The sequence below is a fragment of the Ornithodoros turicata genome, chromosome 3 (genome assembly GCF_037126465.1).
Source record: "Ornithodoros turicata isolate Travis chromosome 3, ASM3712646v1, whole genome shotgun sequence".
NCBI classification, from domain to species: domain Eukaryota; kingdom Metazoa; phylum Arthropoda; class Arachnida; order Ixodida; family Argasidae; genus Ornithodoros; species Ornithodoros turicata.
The window spans coordinates 55,561,456-55,582,186 of record NC_088203.1 but is presented as its reverse complement, the minus strand read 5'-3'; the positions used below and the strand labels follow the sequence as shown (position 1 = coordinate 55,582,186).

At 45.6% G+C, this 20,731-nt stretch overlaps 2 protein-coding genes across 5 annotated transcripts in view; one reads left to right on the top strand and one right to left on the bottom strand.

The window, feature by feature from the left end:
• The window catches only part of LOC135388489 (uncharacterized), a 41,915-nt gene that overhangs the window by 3,897 nt on the left and 17,287 nt on the right, over positions 1-20,731 (top strand). For 2 of the 4 annotated variants that reach the window (XR_010421417.1, XR_010421418.1), the window contains exon 4: positions 1,569-1,621. Coding sequence is in view for 2 of the 4 variants with exons in the window: in XM_064618066.1 (XP_064474136.1) it covers positions 1,972-5,466 (3,495 nt within the window). In the remaining 2 variants the exon portion in view is untranslated. Of the gene's footprint in view, positions 1-1,568; positions 5,601-20,731 lie in introns of those variants that run through there. The other 2 variants (XM_064618066.1, XM_064618065.1) reach the window with 2 other exon arrangements.
• On the bottom strand, positions 17,212-19,051 carry LOC135389490 (uncharacterized). Its single transcript, XM_064619532.1, has 6 exons — positions 18,908-19,051; positions 18,666-18,829; positions 18,461-18,590; positions 17,937-18,080; positions 17,471-17,778; positions 17,212-17,407 (listed from the first exon to the last, which is right to left on the bottom strand). Exons 1-6 carry the CDS (start codon positions 19,049-19,051, stop codon positions 17,212-17,214), a joined length of 1,086 nt encoding a protein of 361 aa, XP_064475602.1.

The window sequence follows — 20,731 nt, the reverse complement described above, 5'->3', positions numbered from 1 at the left end:
GCCGAGCACGGGTTTTAGTAAACGCAGTAATTGGCTTGCTCTCATCTTGTAGCCGCTGCTCATAAAATTAACGATGGCATCTTCCTCCTCGTCCGCTTGAATCTCTGTCTGCTCTCTTGTCGATGCCACATGATTTGTCTCCTCACCTGCTGCACTAGGCTGTCTTAATGTGTTCGCGGGAGGATGCAATAGCTTGTGCAAGTACTGGATGATCTCCTTGGCCTTGATATCATCAGGCTCCTGTTTATTCAATATCGACGGAATAGTGCTTTCCCGATAGGGAACAAGCTCGTATTTCTGCATTATTTAAATGCCGATTGCTTTTGCGATGCTTTTGCCCGCTAAACTTGAAACGAGACCTAACAAGGGGGGCAACAAAAATTGCAAAAACCCGCCGGACTGATGAAGAATCCGTTTAACTTTCTTCACATCTGCACGGTCTTGCCTGGAAGCCAGTGTCCTAATGGGTGTTGCAAAAGGCTGCAATTGCTTTTTAACTTTCGCCGGTACGTCGATGTTTCCTTTGCAGAGGTTCATACAAATCTCCCTGATTGTTCGTAGCTGTTCCCTGCTGGCATGTTGAATCAGGTTGTAACGATCTTCCCCTGTCTTTGCTTCAGCGATCATACGAAGGAAACGAATGTGTTTGTTAAGCCTTTTCATGACCTGTATACGATCTGTCTGTGATCATCCGGGAAAATGTTGGTCCACACCTTATAGTGATCGTTGCTCTGTTGAGACAAGTCGATAACTAAGTATGAGTATGGTTTCTGACAGGCATCTTTATATATCGTGGGCAACAAATCATTTCGCCCGAAAATCTGCCTGGACAGCATACGCAGCTGGTCTGTAGTGCGTGGTGAACGAAATAAAACGAGAGCCGTGCTATTGAATTGTATTGTGCGATACAAAGGGTCGTTGACGAACAGGTATTGCGAGATGAACACAGCCGTGATTGACAGGTGGTGACACCCAGCGATATAAAATTTGCAGATTTCTTTGAGTCTTTGCCGGTCGGCTAAACAGTCGTCAAATATAAATAATGAGTGGCTATAATTCTCCGGATCTGCAGGGATGTCTTGACTGAAATTTACTTCAGGAAGAGTATCGAATACCGGCTGCTTATAAAGATAGATATACCATATTTGCTTGAACGGTTTGTCAAAGAGGACAGCTCTGTGTTTAATTAGTCGTGCCACGAAGGTGGATTTCCCACTTTGACTAGCCCCTGAAATTGACACCGAGGCAGGCGTCACGAACCTAAAAGGTGCTATCACTGTCATTTCGTGCAAGGGAATGAAGTCTGGTCAAGATACGTTTCGTTAGATAAACAAGTCCGTGCTTGCAAACTGCAGGGAAAAAAAGCAAACTGCAAAGGTAGGTTCGACTGCAGAGTTGACGATGTAAAAAAAAAGAAGACTCCTCAAGGTTGCCATGCTGGCAACTTCTTATATAAGAACTGTCTGACGCTCAGCTCCTTCACTCTCGAACCTCCTTCTGAGGAGGTATGGTGTTCAGAATGATGAAATATTTTGCAGTGTTCTAACATGTGCTCCTTTTGTTTTCAGTCGGTCCAACGTGTCCGAAGGATCATCGTCGTCATCATTGCATCAGTGTACAAGTAAGCATCATGTCTTCGTCGATCTTGCATAAACTTGACAAGTTAAAGAAATGTGGAGAGTTTCAAAAAATGGCGACAATTCCTAAAAACATCAAGTATGATGTGGTTGATGTTAACAAAATTGAAACGAGGTATGGCGAGGCGGTCTACGTAGAAATTATGAAGGATCACGAGCACGTAAAGGTGTTCCTTCCAGCTCGGTTTCATAAACTAAGCACTCAAGACATCGAAGACATGAGGAACACGAGCGGACTCTGGATGGAGAAGAAAGAGCGAGTTGGAAAAGACGGGAAACGTCTTCTTTCGCCAGACATCGTGTTCGGTCAATCCGAGTAAAAAAATAAAAAGAAATGGTGACATGCCACCTTTGTCCTCCGGCCGATCGGCAGCACTACACAACAGCACTGGGACTTCAAGTTCATCTGGCTAACGTTCATAACCTTGCAACACCCTGTATCCCATTTTGTGAGACACTCTGTACGCTCCGCAACTATACCAACCGCTATGAGCTTCATCTACATGACAGAGACGACGACGGGCAGGATGTCAGCACATTCTTTCATGAAAACGGACGCTACCTTGCCGGTGTACTTCGACATTTCGGATTTCCGTTACGCTTTTATGTTTTGCTGAAGGCGGAACTCGGTCGACATACGCCTGAGGATGAGATCATATTTGTCACTCAATTTATTCCTTCGAGTGTGCATACGCTGTGGTCGGAACGAGACGTAGAACGTGCTGTCATTGAAGTAGGCACTGAAGTCACCAACAATTTAGAAAAGCTTGAAATGCAAGGGTCGGGATTTTTCTTATTTCGAATTCACGCCTGCATTCTTCATGTCGGTCGTCTCGCACCACAGCTCATTGGTTGTACCGACTTTGAATTGCCAAACGAATTGAAAAAAAAGTGTCGGTGTCTTCTGAGTGTCGACCTTCACGAGGATAGTGAACAGAACATGTGTTTCGCATTTTGCGTACTTGCCGGTCTACATCCTGCAAAGGGTTCTTACAGACGCAGAGCTTCATCCTACAGGTCATACCTGTCTCAATATGTATTTCCAGAGACGTTTCCTGTAGTGTTCCCGAAAGATGTAGAAATGTTTGAGAAGCAGAACGATGTGAGCATTAACGTGTACGGTTATGACAAAGATGAAAAATATGTTTACCCGATTAAGGTTGTTGACGACCAGTGCAAGAAGCATGTCGACCTACTGCTGATTGACTTCCATTTTGTACTCATTACTAATTTCAATGCTTTGTTCACACCACCTGGTTATTTTCACTGCAAACGGTGTACGATGGGTTTCACCACCCCGGGTGTACTCGCCGATCATCTACTAATGTGTAAACAACAAAAAGTGTCCAAGACTATTTTTCCAAAGAAGGGTGAGACACTGTCGTTTGCCGGAGAGCATTTGATGTCGGAAGTTCCCTTCTACTGTGTATACGACTTTGAGAGTGTACTATCACCGTGTTCGGGAGGCGGGAATGTCTACGAGGAACACATCCCTTCATCCTTCTGTCTCCTCGTCATACGCTCGTGCGATTCGTATGTCTTGAAGAAACATATTTACCGTGGTGCAGACTGCGTTTCCGTTTTCATGGAACTATTGCATAATTTGCATGATGAGCTGTATGCGATGTTGCACGAGACTGTGCCCTTGCAAATGACCCCAGGAGACGAGCTCGAACATTCTGAAGCCACTCACTGTAACATCTGTAAAGAACCATTCACTAAGAAGCAGAAAGTGCGAGACCATGATCACGTAAGTGGAGAATTTCGCCAATCATTGTGTCAGGGATGTAATCTGAAACTGCGGATACCACGGAAAGTGCCCATCATTGCACATAATGCCAATTATGACCTCGGATTCATAGTAGCTCATCTGCACCTGCTTCGGAAGACAGACATCAGAGTGATAGCCTCCAGTTGTCAAAAGTTTAAGGCTATAGACATTGGTGTGTTCCGCTTCATAGACTCGTTAAGCTTTCTCAATGCTAGTCTCGACACATTGACGAAAAATCTATGTGACAAAGGTGAATCTAACTTCAGGTGTCTGCGTCAGTTTTTCGCAGAGGAGGACTACTTCAGGTTGGTTGTACGTAAAGGGGTTTTCTGTTATAACTACGTTACCTCTTTTGAACGTTACGACGAGCCCTGTTTGCCATCACGTGACCAGTTCTTTAACCAACTGAACGGATCAGAAGTGAGCGAGGAAGATTACCGCCATGCGCAAAATGTGTTTGAAAAATTTCAACTGAAGAGCCTGGGCGAGTACTCGGATTTGTACCTTCTGACGGACGCATTGCTTCTGGCAGACGTGTTTCAAAACTTCCGAATATGGGCGTTGGAGACACACAAAATTGAACCACTTCATTTCGTGTCACTCCCGGGACTAAGCATGTCTTGCGCACTAAAAATGAGCCGGATTAATCTGGATTTAATCCACGATCCCGATGCCTATCTGTTAATTGAACGGGGCCTGCGTGGTGGTATGACCCAGTGTTCAACGCGAATGGCCACTGCAAATGTCCCAGGGACAGATCAGTACGATCCCGAAAAACCAAAGACCATAATTCATTACATGGACATAAATGGACTCTATGGCACAGTGATGCGTGAACCACTCCCATTCGGAGACTTTGAATGGCTGTCACCCGAAGAGGTTGCAGGTTTAGATGTAACCCTTGTTGCAGATTATGCAGACGTTGGTTATTTTTTAGAGGTAGACCTGGCCTACGTACAAGAGCTCCACGAACGACATAAAGATTTACCGCTCGCGCCCGAAAAAATGAGCGTCCCGTATGAGTTGCTTTCGGATTATCAGAAAGACCTGATGAAAAAATTTAACCTCCCACAGCATGATATAGAACCGAAATTACTCCTTACATTGCTTGACAAGAAGAAGTATTTTCTTCATTATCGCAGTCTAAAGTTGTACCTACAGTTGGGTCTTCGGCTCGAGAAAATTCACCGGGTGCTCAGGTTCAAACAAAAACCATTCCTGCGATCCTATGTTGACTTCCATCATGAACTACGCAAGCAGGCAACCAATACCTTCGAACGTAACCTGTACAAGTGTTTAATTAACTCCGTATATGGGAAAACATGTATGAATGTACGAAAGTTCGTCGACTGTCGCTTAGCAACTTCCGAGGAGCAAGTGTTGAGATTCTTGCGTAAACCGAACCTCAAACAATTCAGGGCTCTAAGCTCTAACGTAGTCTTGTTTCAGTTCGCTCAATCGATAGTCCGTATGCGACAGCCTCTGTACCTGGGGTTCACTATTCTCGAGCTGTCTAAAGTCATGATGTATGACTTTTATTATAACAACTTGCTTCGGGTAGCCCCGGACACAAGGCTCTTGTATATGGACACAGATTCTTATATCGTGATGCTGAGCGATGAGAAGGCCCTTGCGGAGCTCGCCGATACCCACCTTGATACATCTGGTCATTCTTGCGATGACTCGATGTATTCTACGAAAAACAAGATGGTGCTAGGAAAATTTAAGAACGAAATGCCCCACGACCACATCCTAGGGTTCTGTTGCCTGAAACCAAAGCTCTATGCACTAGACCTCCATAGTAAAAGACGATACAATCGTGCTAAGGGGGTGAAACAATGTGAAGCCCAGAAGTTGCATTATTCAATGTACATAGACTCTCTTAAGCTTGGTGAAGTGTACAAAGTTTGTCAGAACCTCATTGTGCGCAAGGAAAATATAAATAAAAGTGTATGTGTTACGAAAGTAGCTTTAAATCCCCTAGACACAAAGCGTTTCATTTGTGAGGATGGTATCCACACGTTACCCTTTGGGTACGCATCCAATGGAAAGATGTAGACAGTTTTTATGCATATGTTGCCCTACCTGGCTGTTGTTGTTGTAATGCTGTTTTTTTTATATATATAAGATTGTGCCTGTAACGACATGGAAATAAATACAATTTTATTGTGTCAAAGTACACTGCAACATGACATGTTGTCTGTCTTTCTTGGGAATTGCTTCCGTACAAGGACGGGTACCAGCTTGTCGTTCAGTGTGAAGTTCGTTGACGAAAATCTCTGAGTGCACTCTCGGAGCGAGAATCCACAAGCGAGCATGCTGCCTACATACAGGCAGTAGAGGCCACATGTAGCTGATCCATAGCCCTGAAGTCTTTTCTTGTTATAGTAAAATGACCTGGTAGGATGAATGAATTGGTAGAATTCTTTGTAGACGGGCTGAATGCCGTAACTATCAAAATACGTAACCACATTGTCACCGGAAACATAAGTCATGGTCCAGTGTTCACCGTTACTGCTCCTTGGAGCTGTGTTAATCACATAAATCCCGGGTATGGCTTCCTGTCTTGCGATTTCATTGCATGCAAAGGTTCCCCGAAACAGTTCTCTGGTGCAGTAGTGTCTACTGAATGCTGCATAGAACTGCCACTCCTCCATGTTTATTTTTCAGACAAATTTCACTCGTCTGTCTTTGTTGATTTCTAGCACACGTGGTGTTTCGGATACAAACAACACCGTAACTGCTTCTGTTAGATTGGCAGCAAACGTTAGGGTCAGACGAACGTTGGCTTGAACAACAGGACAAAGAGCATTCACTTCTGCATCTGGAGTCAGATGGTAATAAAGCATAAATGTCTCTTTTGCATACGCAGCTGGAGCTATTGGTATATCCTTGCGTTTTAGTTTGTGAAGCAGGTGTATATAGGCTTTGGAATAGATGTCTCGTTGGAAGTCGAACTCATCCGTGTACTGTTGTCCACCAACGTCCAGTAGTGCTCGTTTTAGTTTGAAGTTCTCAAGCTTGAATGGGTTTCGTGGTCTGCTACCTTGGTAGGCATCGCTCCTGACCATCAATACTGTTAACTTGGAGGGAACTCGCTCGCTGTACAAGTCGTCAAATATCACCTGAGATTGGTTAGGGGCGATGGTTCTGTACTTAATTTCCAGTCCTCGGAGAAGGTATACTGCAGGTGTTGTTTGAAGTCTTCGTTCTATACCAACAAGTATACTCGGCGATAACTGAACACGTCGGAGATAGAGCACGATACGTGAAAATTCCACAGTGTGCTTTTCTGTTGCACCATCAGCTTGCAAGAGACGAAAATCATCCGACGCTTGACGTAGCACAACTCGAATGTCGGTTCCGTTAAGAATGAGCTTCTGTTGTTGACATATGTCGCTGAAGATTGGGCTGTACATGTCACACAGTGCCGATCCTTTGGTTCGCTTGTAACGAGCGAAAACTCCTTTTGAATCAGATGTGGGAGCATATACCTCACTCGTGCCTAAAGGGTCTGGCTCGTATAACATTGCTGAAAGGGTGTGTGTCTGAGTTACATTGTTGGCATTCGTAATGATGTCCAAGTAGGAACGGTAGCCATAATGTTCGAAACTCGAAACCAAGGTTGAATTCAGGTAGATATGTACGTGTTGAAACAATGATGAACCAAACGCTTGGACAGGTATGACTGCATCAGGTGTTGTTGAAGTGCTTGTTGTAGTTACCGCTGGATCTCCATTCTTTCGAATGATCTTGCACTGAATATGCAAAAAGCTGGATTGAAGATCAAAGAAGCCCCCACCGAGTCCCGGAACATTGTACTCGATCACTCCGCTTGATGTCGGAGCAGATACTGGGAAAAACTCGACGTATTCAGACTTCTCCAAAGCAAAATTTGTAGGTGGAAGAGAGAAGAGTTCCAGCTGGTTTGTAGTACACAGACAGGAATCTTTATGCACTACTGCAATAGACATTTCTTTTCTTCTTTTTTTTCTGTCAAGTAAAGAAGTCAGATTTCCTCCGCTTCTCCGCAGGTCGAGCTTTTTTAACGGCCTTGCGTTTTCTTCCTTTCCCTGTGAGTCTCTGAAGTAACTCGTCACGAGTTTTATGCACTGTGCGGTCTACTCCTTTCTTGACGGCTTCTCGAAATGATGCTCCTTGCTGGACTTCCTCGGCTATATGTCTTCCAGTATCAAGGAGCTTTCTTCCAACGTATGGCGCTACCTTCTTGGTCAGTATGGGCAAGAAACCCCTCAATACGTCACCAAATATGCCTCCTCCAATCTGATAAAGCTCGGGAGCAGTATAGTGTGGTAGATGCTCTCGCTTTCCTGCACCAAAATGTGCTATGCAACATGGTGGGTTTGTTATATACATTTACGTAGGTGGATCGTCAACCCGACACGTCCAGAGCCAGAAATGAATGGAATGAAATCACCTATCTCGTTTGCCAACTCGATTTGAATGGTTGTCAATTCCTTCGCAGATACATATTTATAGTACAGGTTTGTGAATAAATAAGACATCACATCATTCCTACCCTGGACTCTGAATGGTATCGATCGAAGAAGTGGTGCTGTCACGTCACCCACAAATTCGTTCTCGATGACATCGCAGTATATGAAAATATAGTTTTGAGCAGGGAATAGACAAACGTCTCGTTCGGCGACTGCATAACTTGAGAAAGTTGTCCTCTTTCCGAAGCCCAACATCAAAGCCAAATAAGGATGAAAGGTCACATAGCCATCGTTCATGCGTTCCAGGTGACAAATTCCGTTGTATGGGTTACATACGAGGAGACGAGCATCTTGCGACAAATGAAGTTTTGTTCGATAGGCATGGTTAATGGAATTAACGAGGTCCTTCCCCGATTCGTAGTAGCCTTCTGGAACTTCATACTTTACCGTTCGTGAACGATAGGTAACTATGTTAATCGTTTCTTCCGTATCCACCTGGTATTTGAGTAGCTTCACGGGTGACCCTCTGTCCAACTCTCCACAGCCGATTATCTTTTCAGCCATGCCAAGCTTAGCGGCAAGAGTTGCGCTAATTTCCAAACCATAGTTCAGAGGAAGTTGTATCTCATAATGACCGCTACCACGTATAATTCTTGTCTTATGCTGCAAATGTTTTGCTAAAAATTGTCTCAAAGACAAGAGAATGTTTTCATTAGCGTTGAACTTGACCTTCTCTGTTGCTTCAATCGTAGAACCAAGGAATGTCGTTTCCGATATACTATTGACTGTGTCAGTTACATTTTTAATCGCAAAAGGGATGTTGATTTCTGTTAAAGCGGCCTCCCACCTACCCTCCAACGTCTGTGGATGGGCTAGCTTTACTCGGAACTTGCTCATTGTGTTGTCGGGAAACACATCCAAAGATGCATTTGAGAGCAGGTTCACATAGAACTGGTCAACCATGTTTTTTTTTCTTTTTCTGATGAAATTTCTACGCGTACGCTTAATTTATATCGCCAGAAAATGCGTTGACGTTGTCACAGCGAAACTAGCGTGCTGCGGTTTGAAACCGAAATTACAGTCGGTCAATAGCTTGAAACCAGAGGGCATCTGGCAACACCTAGGAATTCGAAACTGAAACCAGAACTACACGTGGAGCAACCAAGCTTGGCGTCCATTCATTTAAAACCGAAACCGAAACTACAGACGGCCAAAGCTTGAAAACTAGAGGGCGCTTGGTGGGAACCGAAACTACCTGGCGCTCTGACGCGGCAACCAAACTAGGTGACGGACTGACGTCAACCCGATCGGAAAAATACTATTAAATGTCATCAGATGTTATTGCCTGTTATTAAATGTCATTTGTGTGTTATTACATGTCATTTGCGTGTTATTACATGTCATTGTGCGTTATTACATGTCATTGCGTGTTATTAAATGTCATTAAACGTGCATCCAGGTGCTCATCAAACACTATCGACACGTGAGTTCCCATTGTTTACCTGAGTTAACCGTTACCTTATCCTGGCGGCGCATGTTATTGAAACCTGGGAACCCATTGTTCACACTATCGATACATGATTTCCATTGTTTTCTGATATATCTTATCGTGCGTGTGCGTGTCGCATGTAACCTGAGCGGCCCATTGTTATAAGATCTAATATATACCACTACTATGTCTCTTTCCGAATTCCTCGGAAAGTAAACGGAAAGAAGGCAAACAAAATGCTCCAGCTGAAAGACCTGTGCCTGTAAAGCGTGCGCGTGGACCAAGTGACGAGCCGCAGCCGGGCTGTTCCCACCACAACCACCAGTTCCCTGTCCCGACAGCTGATGAGCACAATCTCTTGGATGTGACAACGCCTGCACCAATCAATCAAGATGAACACGACACCTTCACAAAACTATTAGATGAAGTGACAGAGATAGAGAAACCTAACTCTCAGTGGGCAACTTCAATTGATGTGAAGAAAAAAATCATTGCCTTTGTTTACGTCAATGATATGTTCAACGCGACAAAACGTATCATTGTGAAGGCTGACCTTGAAATTTTAGTCTTTTTCAATGAAAGGTCTGTTCAAATGCCAGAAAGAAGTGGAAAGAAAGCAGTGGAAAGCAGTTCAAAGGTGACATCAATTTTGAAAACCATCGATGAGGCTTGTGTGTGCCCTGGTGTCAAGGGGTCCTTCAGGCATAGCTGGGCGAACTCACTCATGAGGGCCCTCATGAGTGCCCCTCACCCTCACCTCACGCCTTTGAGAGGAGGGTGAGTGAGGGCAAGCCCGCGATCAGGCCATCCGTGAGTGCACTCATGAGGTTCTTACCCTCATAAGGCCTCCTGTGGGTGCACTCATGAGGTCTTACCCTCACGAAGTCTCCTGTGAGTGCACTCATGAGGTTTTGCCCCTCATGAGACCTCCTGTGAGTGCACTCATGAGGTCTGAGGGGCGCCAGGTCTGTGTGAGTGAAGTCACTGGTGAGGCCTGAGGGGTGTGAGGTCAGTATGAGTGCATTCAGAAATTAGGTTAAATGACGCTTACGAGACGTGGGCAAATTATGAAGGCACTAGTGATATGGTTCCAGCGATCCAGCTACCGGCAGAGTGTACTTTAAAGGGCTGGTGTTCCCGTTTTTAGCAATTTCGTCTACGTCGCGCTGGGAACACAGCCAAGCGCCCTGAACTGACGGATAAGTTGGTGAATTGGTTCCAGCGACCTAACTAGACGCAGTGTGCACTTTAAAGGGCTGATGTGCCCGTTTTTAGCAATTTCGTTTACGTCGCGCTGGAAACACAGCAAAGCGTCCTGAGCTGACGGATTAGTTGGTGATATGGTTCCAGCAACCCAACTACACGCAGTGTGCACTTTAAAGGGCTGGTGTGCCCGTTTTCAGCAATTTCGTCTATGTCGCGCTGGGAAGAGAGCAAAGCGTCCTGAGCTGACTGATTACTTGAAGATATGGTTCCATCGACCCAACTACACGCAATGTGCACTTTAAAGGGCTGGTGTGCCCGTTTTTAGCAGTTTCGTATATGTCGCGCTGAGAACAGAGCAGACCGTCTTGACTGACTGATTACTTGGTGACATGGTTCCAGCCACCCAACTACCGGCAGGGTGCACTTTAAAGGGCTGGTGTGCCCGTTTCTAGCAGTTTCGTCTACGTCGCGCTGGGAACACAGCCACGTGTCCTGAGTTGACTGATTACTTGGTGATATGGTTCCAGCGACCCAACTACAGGCATGATGCACTTTAAAGGGCTGGTGTGCACGTTTTTACCAATTTCGTCTATGTCGTGCTGGGAACACAGCAAAGCCGCCTGAGCTGTTTGATTACTTGGTGATATGGTTCCATCGACCCACCTACACGCAGTGTGCACTTTAAAGAGCTGGTGTGCCCGTTTTTAGCAGTTTCGTATATGTCGCGCTGGGAACAGAGCAAAGCGTCTTGGCTGAATGATTACTTGGTGACATGGTTCCAGCGATCCACAACTACCTGCAGCGTGCACTTTAAAGAGCTGGTGTGCAAGTTTTTACCAATTTCGTCTATGTTGCGCTGGGAACACAGCAAAGCGTCCTGAGCTGACTGATTACTTGGCGATATGGGTCCAGCGACCCAACTACAGGCAGAGTGCGCTTTAAAGGGCTGGTGTGCCCGTTTTTACCAATTTCGTCTATGCTGCGCTGGGAACACAGCCAAGTGTCCTGGGCTTTGTTGTGTTCCTAGCGCGACATAGACGAAATTGCTAAAAACCGGCGCACCTGCCCTTTAAAGCGCACGCTCTCGGTAGTTGGGTCGCTGGAACCATATCACGAAGTAATCAGTCAGCTCAGGAGGCTTTGCTGTGTTCCCAGCGCAACAAAGACGAAATTGGTAAAAACGTGCACACCAGCCCTTTAAAGTGTACCCTGCCTCTATATGGGTCGATGGAACCATATCGCCAACTAATCAGTCAGCTCAGGACGATGTGCTATGTTCCCAGCGCGACGTAGACGAAATTGCTAAAAACGGGCACACTAGCCCTTTAAAGTGCACCCTGCCGGTAGTTCGGTCACTGGAACCATATCACCAAGTAATCAGTCAGCTCAGGACGCTTTGCTGTGTTCTCAGCGCGACGTAGATGAAATTGCTAAAAACGGGCACACCAGCCCTTTAAAGTGCACCCTGCCTGTAGTTGGGTCGCTGGAACCATATCGCCAAGTAATCAGTCAGCTCAGGACGCTTTGCTGTGTTCCGAGCGCGACGTAGACGAAATTGCTAAATACGCGTGCACACCAGCCCTTTAAAGTGTACACAGCCAGTGGTTGTGTCGCTGGAACCACATCATGCGTCATTTGACCTCATTTCTGAATGCCCTCATACTGGCCTCACCAGTGACTTCACTCACAGAGACCTGGCGCCCCTCAGACCCCATGGGTGCACTCACAGGAGGTCTCATGAGGGGCACAACCTCATGAGTGCACTCACAGGAGACGTTATGGGGGTAAGACCCTCAGGGCTTGCGTTTGTGAGCGCCGTGAGGGTGAGGGCGAGTGAGGGCCTTTGCTCGTGAGGGCGGTGAGGGTGAGGGCGATTGAGGGCATGTGTTTGTGAGGGCCGTGAGGGTGAGGGCGAGTGAGGGCCCGTGCTCGTGAGGGCGGTGAGGGTGAGGGCGATTGAGGGCATGTGCCCGTGAGGGCCGTGAGGGTGAGGGCGAGTGAGGTTTCACCAAAATGCCCACCTATGCCTACAGGTGGGTAATTAAGGTCTCGTAATATTTTACAGAACATCACGGGATGTTAATGTGCTGACTTTTGCTTGTACTCAATCTTGATATGAGATATTAATGAGTGCTTAATTTCAAAGGATTTCAGAAAAGTGCACAGGGTACTACATGGGAGTGGAGAGCACCTCAAGAGGACCAAAAATCGACAGATGCATCTATTGTCGGCTAGACACCACTAAACAGAAAAACACAATGCGGCGACGAAAACATTAAGTGAAATCTGGACAGCGACGACCACCGAAATCCTCTAGAAAGAAGTTGAACCAGCTGAGAATACGCCTTCGGAAAACAGTAATATATGCTTGCCACCTCACTTTGTTGATTTTTTAGACCTATACAACAAAAGCAGCACCAAAAAGGAGATATTAAACAGGCTTTCTAATTTTTTTTTTTTTAACCACGTCGTAAATTAGATCAGAAAGTCATGGAACTACGGAAGCTGCATTAACTTATTTGTCTAATAGTCAGAAAGAAGCAGTCAGGCAATGTTTTGCAAATGCCAAAGGGAGAGTCAACAAGGCCGTCGCTACACTTTGGAATGGGTGTACGAGTGCCTTCTGATGAGGATAAAGAGCCCAGCACACTACAAGCACCTGCGCTCCAAAGACGTTTTTTCACATTTCATGTTGATATCAGTCATCAAAAATAACCTGAGGTCTTGAACAGGGACATCAGAGACTGTTATGTCAGCTGACTGTTATGTAGCACGATCCGCATTTTCGTTACCCTGTATGCCCACGTGGCTTGGCACCCAGCAAAGGGTTAAACGATAGCCCCTGTTAGTAATTGTATTAGCTACACGTCGTGCTCGCTGCACAATATTTTTTTTTTTTTTTTGGGGCTGATCACATTGCCTGCAAAGAGCTGAGGGAATCTGTATAGATGATTGATGACACAATGCAATGTTGTAAAATGTAGTTGAGTGTTATGATGATCGCATAAACCTCTGCACTGAATATCGACATGACTTTGTGTAAACGGTGAGTTATTGTGACTGTCCCAGTTACCATGGCGCAAGATACACCAGCATTAGTCTTCGATCCGTCCGTGTAAAACGCCACGTGTTTTCCAAGGCTTTCTCTTAAACCCTCGAACTCCTGCTGCAGCACAGCCGTGGAGGTATAGCTTTTTCTGTATTTGGTCAGTGAAGAGCTGGAATGTGGTGGTGGTTGCCATGGAGGCAGGCTCCCACCAGATTGCAAAAGCGGAGTGTTGTAGTGGGTAAAATCATAAAATTCAACTTCTCGTAAAACTCGCATGCTAAAAGGAGGAACGACTGAAGACTTGTTTAAGAACAGTTGTTCAAAAGGCGTCCTTGTAAAGCCCGAATCCCATAACAAGCGACATGCGGCAGATACACGCGAGAAGCGACAAAATCGACGTCACCGCCGCCACGCGAGCGTCAAAAAAGCTTTGTCGCGGCTCAATATTTCTGCATCTACTTCCAGTAGATATTTGTAGCATGTCGCTAAGCATCGTTGCCTGTTGTTTGACAAAGCCAGCTAGATTTGACGGCGTGAAACAAGAACTGAACGTTGAACGCGTGGGCAAGGGAAAGGGTGGAGAGGGCAAACACCCGTGTCCCGTGTTTTGGCGCGCAACAAGCATGGACGTCGATCCGTGTGGTTCGCAGGCTGCTGAGCAGTCCGAACATGAGAGCGAACTCGCCGACGAAAAAGAGTTTCTTATTGAACTTGTGCGTTGTCGGGAACCTCTATGGAACAAACGTCACCCCGAACACAGCAACCGAAATCTTGCTCGGGTGTTGTGGAGCGAAGTTGCGGACGCAATGAAGGAGGACGGTGAGTTGCGATTTGAGAGTTTTAAAAGTTCTCTTTCGTGCTTGTACACAATAGCTTGAGAACAAACTGAGATCCAACTGTTCTGCCCGTTGAAACGCTGCAGTTTACGTGGTGACTAATGCCTATTCTTTTTTTTTTTTTTTTTGGCTGTTGAAGAAAGCAAATGCAAACTCATGTGGAAGACGCTCGGGGACCAATTTCGGAGAAGCTACAAAGAAGCACGAAAACAGACGAGCGGCGGGGGTGAAGCGGACATTACGTGTGCACTGGCTGCCGTTAAGTGGAAATATTTTCAGCAGCTAATATTTCTCAAGGATAACATTCAGCACCGCGTGTAAGTAAAGTTGGCTATTTGTACCTTTGTACATTGATTGCAATTTAGTGTGGATACAGCTCTCCACGTTGTAATGAATGCTTGCTTGCTAAGAATGACACAACACCATACACCGCGTTTCTCATGAATCATGACACAGGAACAGATCTGTCAGCTGACCTCGCGTTCTTTATTCGCATTGTTTGGATCTGTCATTTACACCGCTTGCACTTTCAATAGGGCAGTGTGCAATGTTGCACAGAAGCAAGGCAATGCAACACAGGTAGCACTGTCTGGCCACGGTAGCACAGCGGGCAGCCAGCCACCACCAGCCGCCACGTCTGCCTTCCCACCTGACACCAGCTTGCAGCTAGATGATGGCATGGCTGATGATGTCCCACTGACCCAAACAACACGGGATGCTGCAGACGATTACGCTACTACAAGTACAGCTGGAACTGGGCAACACAGTGGCACCACTACTAGCAGCGCAGCAAACGTGCCATCAAATCATCGGAAGAGGAAGTGGAGTGCATTTGACGAGACAATTAAAGTGGTCTGCAGTAGCCTCGCTGATGCTGACAGGCGCCTGGTGCAGATCTCGGGCCAAGCCAACCCAGTATGTGAATACCTCGCTCAACTCTTGGGAGAGCTACCTGCCGATGAACGCCACAAATGCGAGCTGATGATGTTTCAGGTAGTTCAGACATTCCAAGAACGGAAAAAGTGTGAGCTTGTGGTTTATGAGTAACATAAGACTGACATATGACTGCACAAGCAGTCTTCGTCTACGACTTCTTTTTTTTCTGTTTTTTATTGAAAAGCTTAATTTTGATCACCTACTATACTAACCAGTCAGCATGTCAGCTTTTACTTTTTAACCTTGCATAACATACAGGGTGTTTCAAAAAACGTGTCATTCGGAGTTTATAAAAAAACGGGGCGACGGAAAAATACAGGGTAAACGGCATTTGTATGGCAACTGAATTTGCCACATTGAAAAATATTTTAATTTGATTTTAATTGAAATAAATTGAATTTCTTTAATTGAATTCCAAAATTTCCCAAGTCAACCTAACGTTTTTTTTACAGAATTAGAGAGCCCGTAGCGAACTTAGTCAGATCCACTAAGAAATCCGCTCGATATTGCAAATGGAACTGCCCAAAAAAAGTCCCGAAATTGAGGCTTCCAAGTTTCGGGTATTAAACGGCCCACCAAGTCAGACGCAAAGATTCGTGGAGAGGAGGACTGCTCCTGCCCCCATGAAAGATAGAAGGTCGAAAAAACACAGGGTGGGAAAAAAGAGGCGGAATCATTTTTGTTTGCCGCTTATCAACGTATGGTGGAATGTCACCCGCCTTGTTATCGGCACGTCTTGTGCTGCACGCCGGTCCGGCGATAAACTGTTCTAGCTTCATGGGGGCAGGAACATGTCCTGCCCTCCGCGCATCTTTGCGACTGATTTGGTGCGCTGTTGAATACACGAAACTCTGAAGCCTCAACTTCGGGACTTTTTTTGGGCAGTACCCTTTGCAATATCGAGCGGATTTCTTGGTGGATCTGACTAAGTTCGCTACAGGCTCTCTAATTCTGTCAAAAAAACGTTGGGTTGACTTGAGAAATTTTGGAGTTCAATTAACGAAATTCAATTTATGTTAATTAAAATCAAATTAAAATATTTTTGCAAGATTGCAAATTCAGTTGCCACACAAGTGCCCTTTACCCCGTATTTTTCCGTCGCCCCGTTTTGTTATAAAGTCCGAATGACACGTTTTTTGAAACACCCTGTATGTTCCTGCAAGTAAACTCGAGGTTGTGACAAGATCCAGTCAGTAAAGTTACTGAGCTGTGCACTTTGCATTGAGATTTATTTTGATGCGCCATGAAATATACAGCTACAATGCAATGTCTGCCACACGGGTTGTATGCTCAACTAGTCGTGTTCAGCTATGCAAATGCTATGATGGCTGGTGTGCAGTTTATGTAGTCACACATTAGTTCTGGGAATGGAAAAGGATCCTAAGAGTAACACAGATGTGAGGTGAAGTTCATGCATCAGGACATATACAGAAAGTTATAAACTGTGCACACCGCTTTGATTCAAACCATGGATGTAGCTAGTGTAAAACGTCACACTCTAGTCCCTGGCAGGTCCCACTGCCAGGGGACCTGGCCAGCTTCGCTGAGGAAATACTGAGTTAAGAGAAATCTGACTTCCGCTGCATCCCGACAAAAGTTCCTGGCAGACGACCGATGGGCCCTTGAGAATGCACCTGCTGGCTCGTTTCTGGCATCCAGCCTCCAGTTGCCTTACACCCCCTGACCAGAAGCATCAGTGAAATCTGCGAATCCTACGTGAGCAAAGGAACGATTTTTTTTCAGCTGTTCCAATTCAATTATTGCATACGTGTCACCCATTGCAAACGGACAGGCAAAAAAGAAGTTGAGTTGACGTTCTCGCAAAATTAATTATGCACGACAGAATGTATGACCTGGAGGACAATAACTGCTGGGATCAGTCGGATCTTCTTCAGTCAGCAGATAGTTGTGTAGCACAACACAAGCCTGGACAACACGTGTCACATTTTCTGGATACAGGCAGAGAGGTCTCCGAAATATCCTCCACCGAGAAGCCAGGATACCGAACGAATTCTCGATGCATCGTCTGGTAAGAGGAGGTTATATTAGTGTATAATTATACCCTTAAACACACAGCCTCAGGACTGACCTGGCCCTGCTCAGTCGATAATTGAATATTCGTCTGCTCCTGTCAAGGCATCCAGCAGGGTAGGGCCTCATAAAATCTGGTCGAAGCTGAAACGCTTCATCGCCAACGAGTACCGATGGCACTCTTATAGTACTTCCAGGGAGCATCCTTGGCGGGGGTAGATCAAATTCCCCAGCCTCTAACGCCAGTCCAATGGGGCAGTTTTTGAAGACTCCTCCGTCGGAATGAGACCCATAGTCCCCGATGGATACGGCAAGAAATCTATATGAAGCATCTCCTATTGCCATCAGATTGACCGAGAAGTGATGCTATAAAAACGGAAACGCAAAGTCAGCTAGTCAAATGCACTGGTAGCATAACAAACAGTAGTCAGCATTCTGGCTCACATGTTAAAAGCAGTAATATTAGAGACAGAAGAAAAAAAAAAGGATGGGGATAGGAGCTACTATAGTTGTGCACTACTTACTTTGTAGTTGTAATACATTGATCCACTGAGTGGCGGTGCCTGGATGTTCACGTGTTTGCCATCCACGGCACCGACACAGTTTGGAAATTGCCACCTGGCAGCAAAGCCTTCAGTAGACCTCTCCCAAGTCATACGAGTTGGTTCCTGTAAGAAGGAGCATACATGGATGGTATCCAGGTATTGAATATGGTTGAAGAAAAGGGATGGAGGACTCTTACAGTACAGTGCTAATTGTAATGTCACTGGAGAACATGTCGGTGCAGGAACAGTCGATTTTTCAAGTACAAATAGCTTGGTTGAAGCAAAAGTCTCATACCAAGTAGCTGTTGAATAGTAACAACGACAACAAGTTCCCAGTGGTGCCACTTGAAAGTGCATAAGCCATCCAAACTTTATGTTTATGTGAACTTGTGGTGAAAATGGGGAAGTGCAACAACTGAGAAGGTACTTATAGCCTTAGCTGAAGGGGCTGCCTGTCTTCAGAGGTATAACATCATTGACATGTAAGTGAGCAAGGAACTTACGGGCAAGTAAACAGGTTGCAGCACTTCCCAAATTGCCTCACACGTCTCCAGTACCACTCGTCTGGCTGTTGTAAAGCCAACACGAAATAGGAAGGCCAATGATTTCAAACTGTCTCCAGTAGCCAGGTACCTGGAACGATTTTCCACAACACATTCTTCTGAAAATATAAAAATTCCCAAATTGGGTATGCGAAACCGTCCTTACCTCAGAGTAATCGCAAGCCTCTGCTCTGGGGGGATTGCTGGCCTACCCCAAGGATTTTTTGTTAGCCTTTCTTTTAGGAGTCCCAGTAAGTGGCCGAATCTACTCGGAGACATCCTCAGGAATGTATAATGGAGTTCGGAGTCGCTGGATTGCATCCGCCGCACCTACAGTAGTGAAAATATCTTATTTCACACATGGTCTAAACCATATACTAAAGGGGGGGAAAGAAGTGGAGGACTAACCATTGTGTTGTAGGCTCCCTCGGTTCCCCGATAAAGCCACTCTTCGCGGACCCACCAACGGGGTAAAGACGGCTCAGCCGCCTTTCGCCACAACAGGAGTAACAGCAGGATCCGAAGAAGAAGCTGCTTCTTCCGCAACAACATCATTTGATAGTTTCGGGACATCGTCCTCGAACATAAAGCGCGCGCTTTCGACATTTCGCAAACCGAAACCAACAAAAGTAGCAGACAAAGAAGTGGGCGGGGCGTTGGGAACTTCAATCTCAGCAGCGCCACTGCGTTACGGCGAATATTACAAAGCAGCTTCATTACAAGTTCTCTTCGTTTCGACGAATCAAATAGTATTTTCGGTATATTTATGGCAATTTACAACTTAGCTGGATAAAATAAGCATTGCTTCTCCAAAAACATCATTTCTCGGCGACGAAATGTCGCTGCTCAAATGGACCGGGAAGTCGCGCCATGACCAGACGCGACAGCGACAAATTCTGCAGCGCGTCGCTTGTTATGGGATCCGCGCTTAACGCATGAGAGCGCCGCATGTTGTGGATAAGTACGAATCTTCAACTGGTGCGTACATGACACTAAGATAAGCTCGTCGCCTTCCTAGAGACCACTCATTGCATTCGACGTATAGGCTTTGGACGGGTGACGTTCGGAATGCTCCGAGGACCAGTCGCAAGCCCTGATGATGTATAGGATCTAAGCACTTTAGGATAGATTGGCGTGTTGATCCATAAACTGCACATCCGTAGTCCAGCCTGGACCGAACTGTAGACATGTAGACCCTGTACAATGTTTCTCTGTCTGCCCCCCCCCCCCCAGGACTTTTAAAAGGTTCAAAGATTTCACGCATTTATGTGGGGAAGGAAAGTAAGCTTTTTGTCAAAGACTAGACCTAGAAATTTACATTCTGTCCCTACAACAAGATCACTGCCGTTCATTTTAAATGATGGCTCGGGAGGCATTTCTCGAACTCTTCAAAATGGTACACATACGGTCTTGTCTGGGGAGAATTTAAAGCCATTTTCACTGGACCATTTAGTTAGCCTGGTAATTGTGAGCTGCAGCTGTCTTTCGCACATGGCTAGGTTGCAGGAAGAATATGACATTTGGACATCATCAACATACAGCGAGTACTTGACTGAGGCGGGTATAACCTTAGCGATAGAGTTCATTTTAAGAATAAATAGAGTAACGCTCAAAACAGATCCTTGAGGAACACCATTCTCCTGTACAAAAGGACGCGAAAGGGTTGTGCCGAGTCGGACCCTGAACCCTGAACCATCTTCCTTGAAGGAAGTCGGCGATGCAGTGGAACAGACGACCACGTATTCCACATGAATGCAAATCAAGCAAGATTCCATATCGCCATGCGGTATCATAGGCCTTTTCAAGGTCGAAAAAAAACAGACACACAATGTTGTTTTCGTACAAAGGCTTCGCGTATGAATGTTTCTAACCGAACAAGATGATCCGTAGTGGAACACCCCGTCCGAAGTCCGCACTGATATTGGTCAACTCATTTTCCTCAAGATAGTGTATGAGACGGTTATTCACCATTCGCTCAAAAGTCTTTCCAAGACAACTTGTGAGTGCTACAGGCCTAAAGTTTGATGGATTTGGCACATCTTTTCCTGGTTTTAAAAAAGGGATAACGGTTGCAACCTTCCAGCGAGAAGGGATATGTCCCATTTGCCATATAGTATTAAAGAAATCAAGAAGACTTTCCAGAGAAGTGTTTGACAAATGCTGTAGCATGGAGTAAGGTATTCGATCTGGTCCAGGCGCTGTGATTTTTGATGATGACATTGCCCTTACAAT